The sequence below is a fragment of the Ziziphus jujuba genome, chromosome 4 (assembly GCF_031755915.1).
Source record: "Ziziphus jujuba cultivar Dongzao chromosome 4, ASM3175591v1".
Classification (NCBI taxonomy): Eukaryota; Viridiplantae; Streptophyta; class Magnoliopsida; order Rosales; family Rhamnaceae; genus Ziziphus; species Ziziphus jujuba.
Window position 1 is genome coordinate 16,528,145 of NC_083382.1, and position 3,611 is coordinate 16,531,755.

Here is a 3,611-nt window from a genome sequence, read left to right on the forward strand (position 1 = left end):
TTCATCTCGATGAGGGATAGGCTAGGGCAACAGCAGCATGTATATTGAAGAATAGGTTCTTGTAAGTCAAAAAAGAAGAAGGGTAATTTCATTACCTATAAAAATGAAATTAGAATTTTGGTAGAAAACGGAAGAAGTTAACCAAAGAAGAGAGTCCACAACCTTTAAAATATTTTAAATGATGTGTTATGAATTCATTTATAGGACAGATATAGGAACATGAAAAAGGGACAGCGGATCCTAATAAAGAAAATAAAAAATATATATTTATAATAATTGTTCTTTAATGAAAATGAAAGAAAAGGAAAAAATAATTAATGTAATTTATATTTTTTTATAAAAATATCTTGCATATAAAATATTTCAATCAATTAACTTTAAATTAATAAAGATAATTTTAAACTATTCGAATATTTCATTAGACTATCTTTTATTTTATTTATCAAATTCAAGTGGAAAACTAGTTTCATTAAAATAGGCATAATCTAATTCTTTTATTTATTTATTTTTTTTACTTTCCTTTTTTTGTCATTTTCTTTATACTAATTTTAACACTCCAACCAAAAAAATTAAATATTTTACTTCTTTTTTTTCCTTCTATTTCATTTGTGTATAATTTTGAACCACTATATTTTAATTTTCAGTAATTACTATTAGCATGTCAATAATAAAATTTGAGTTTGACATTTCATTTATCATTAAACAGTTTATGTCAATGTCAAATTTCGTAACCAACAATGCTAAAATGACATGCATCTTCTGAAGTGCTCGTATAGTTTAACTGTTTATATCATTTTAAATATTCATTGGATCTCTCAGTTGAAACTAAAACAACCCTGAAAAATTCAAAAGAAGATTCTTTAAACTCTGTGGACGCCGAGAGTTTTGATGCGGCTCCTTACCAAAATGTGAAACGGTCTACTTTTGATGAACTGAAAAGAAAAATAAATAAAAAAAGAAAAAAGAAAAAAGAAATTTCACACTTATTTATCGTACCATGCTTTAATCTTTGACATCGATGTATGAAAGAAAAAGTCAGCAAATGTGTCATCGACACGCAGCCTATATATCATTTCTCGAAAGAAAACTTGTTCCCTGGGACCCACTCTTCACTGTACACTTTCTCTCTCTAAAAGACTGTCCCTCTCTAACCCCCCATTTTTATTTAAAGGGACTAATAGTTAGCTGTCTCTTCCATCATTACCGAAACAGAAAATTAGGATCATCATCTTTTTCAATAATTTTGTTTACCCAGTATTCTCTATTTTGTTGGGTTTTCTTTCTTTTTTTCTTATTTGTGATATTTGTGCTTTAATTTAGTTGTTTAAAGCTTCAAAAATATTTTGTTAAAAACAAAAATGGTGGCCGTGATACCTCCTCAAGAAAACATGGTTGCTTTGGTTTCTCGCACAGGAAGGCATTTGCAGAGGTACTGCAAAGGTCGTCGACAAGTTGTAGGGTAGGTTTCTCTCTCTCTCTCTCTCTCTCTCTCTCTCTCTCTCTCTATTTTGTGCCTTTTTTTTTTTTTTTTTAAAATTTTTAAGTATGTTTTTTTTCCTCTCACAATGAAGCTCATGAAAACAGAGTAATTTTTATGTGATACATGAAGAAATTAGCCCTTTCTTGGCCCTTTCAGGGATACAAATTTGTTCAATTTAATAATAGGTTTTTGCTTTTAAAATTTGGAAAGGCCGAATTTTAAGTGCATGATTGAAAAAAAAAGAAAAAACTTTAAAATCTTTGACGCTAATTATAACATTTTTTGTTTTAAAAAATTTTCCTATGTGGGAAACTAGTTTGGATTAAGGATAAGATTTGAGAGAGAATGCTTTTAGATTAAAGATGCTGATTTCTAATTCCAAGTTTGAATGGGAAAAAAAAAATAGAAAAATGTTTTTGGTACTTGTTAAATGAATTTTCTCCTTTTATACCAATTTTGCAGATGTATACCTTATAAATACAATGCTGGAGAAGTAGAAGTTCTTGTCATTAGCTCACAGAAAGGCAAAGGCATGCTCTTTCCCAAGGTACACTAATTTTCTTAATCAAGTGAAATTTTGTTCAGATTTTTGTATTTTTATAGCATAATGTAAATCAATCCCCAATATTTCAACTTATTCAAAGCTTATATTAAACAGGGAGGTTGGGAAAAAGATGAATCCAAGGAAGAGGCAGCTATAAGGGAGACAATTGAAGAAGCAGGGGTTAAAGGAGTTGTTGAGGTTGGTTTTCTTTTTGCTACTTCTTTTGTTCAAACATTATTTTATTTTATTTTATTTTTTAAATATACTATTGGTCTTTCAAAAAAGTATGCTCTTTTATTTTTATTTTTTATTCTAATCATTTAACTCCTTTTAATTGGTTACTCTATAACCAATATTATATTATAAAATAATTTTCTAGTACATGACCAAACAAGCTCTGAAAATTTTATTAACAATGCGAAATTCATTTTGCAGCGTCAATTGGGTAAATGGAGTTTCAAGAGCAAAACGCATGATACATTATACGATGGCCACATGTTTCCTTTGCTTGTTCAAGAACAATTCGAATTGTGGCCGGAGAAAAATTTCCGTAAAAGGGAATGGGTATGTCACTAATATTGTTCCTAATCTTCATAATTTAGAGTTTAGTTTGTTGATAATATTATTAAGAAGTTGCTGATTTATGATGGAAATTTTTATTTTTTTCTCTTTTTTGGTAAATATACAGATGAGTGTTGGAGAAGCAAGAGAAGTTTGTCAGCATGGGTGGATGAAAGACGCTTTGGATAGGTTAGTTAAACGTCTTGCATCTCGACCACAACATGTTGAAGAAGTAGGCCATGTTTGTTAAGCTAAAAGGGAAATAAAGATGACTTGTAAATATATGGAAAATTGAGGAACAACAATTTCCTCTTTTGAGAAACCCAAAAAAAAAAAGGCCCACATAGATTAGGATCCGAACAAAAAAGAAGAGAAGGGATAAGAAAGAAATTGGAATTTCTGATTCTTGTTTTGGTTTTTGCTAATGGAATTCCAATGCCGGAACTTGTTAGAAACTTTGCAGATAAGAGTTTGAAAATGTTTTAAAAACCAAAAAAAAAAAAAAAAAGATGGAGAACAACATTTTGTTGGAGAATAATAGCAGTTGGATCCTTATGGATTTGAGAATCAAAGAGGGAGTCCCCGGAAGTGTCAAAATCAAAGCCGTTGGAAATTTTGTGGAAAATGCTGACTTTGATTGCATGATTAGTGAGAGAAATAAGGACTTCCAAACAAAGCAATTGATTTTGACAGGAATGGCTGTGATTGTTTCCAACTCTTTTTCTTATTTTTCGACATGACTTGTCTTAATCGGCTAGTTATTGTAGCTCCAATTCTATCTATATAAATATATATATATATATATATATATTTTCGTCGTGCCTAAGATTTGGATCTGGGGGAATTTAAAATTGTTCAGTACACTCCAACGGCTCTCGAAGTCTTCTTACTGACAGGACTAGTTCCATTAATAGGAGATTTCTCCATATAATTTCAGAAATGAACAACTTAAAAGATTAACTTTTTACCCAAAAAAAAGAAAAAAAAGAAAAAAAAAAAAGGTCAAAAGGTTAACTTAATTATGCA

General features: G+C 29.7%; 1 protein-coding gene across 1 annotated transcript; it reads left to right on the top strand.

Annotated features, from left to right (window-relative positions):
* The first annotated feature begins 1,177 nt into the window (after positions 1–1,177).
* On the top strand, positions 1,178–3,391 carry LOC107417282 (nudix hydrolase 21, chloroplastic). The gene is made up of 5 exons (XM_016025894.4): positions 1,178–1,459; positions 1,943–2,027; positions 2,139–2,222; positions 2,460–2,588; positions 2,713–3,391. Exons 1-5 carry the CDS (start codon positions 1,359–1,361, stop codon positions 2,833–2,835), a joined length of 522 nt encoding a protein of 173 aa, XP_015881380.1. The 5' UTR covers positions 1,178–1,358; the 3' UTR covers positions 2,836–3,391.
* Positions 3,392–3,611: the final 220 nt, after the last annotated feature.

What these genes read in the sequence shown, in the direction of transcription:
- LOC107417282 (XM_016025894.4), top strand. Translation starts at nt 1,359, where the DNA reads ATGGTGGCCGTGATACCTCCTCAAGAAAACATGGTTGCTTTGGTTTCT. An exon ending in AAGGCATGCTCTTTCCCAAG is followed by an intron (nt 2,028 to 2,138) that starts GTACACTAATTT and finishes TATATTAAACAG; the next exon opens with GGAGGTTGGGAAAAAGATGA. An exon ending in GGGTTAAAGGAGTTGTTGAG is followed by an intron (nt 2,223 to 2,459) that starts GTTGGTTTTCTT and finishes TTCATTTTGCAG; the next exon opens with CGTCAATTGGGTAAATGGAG.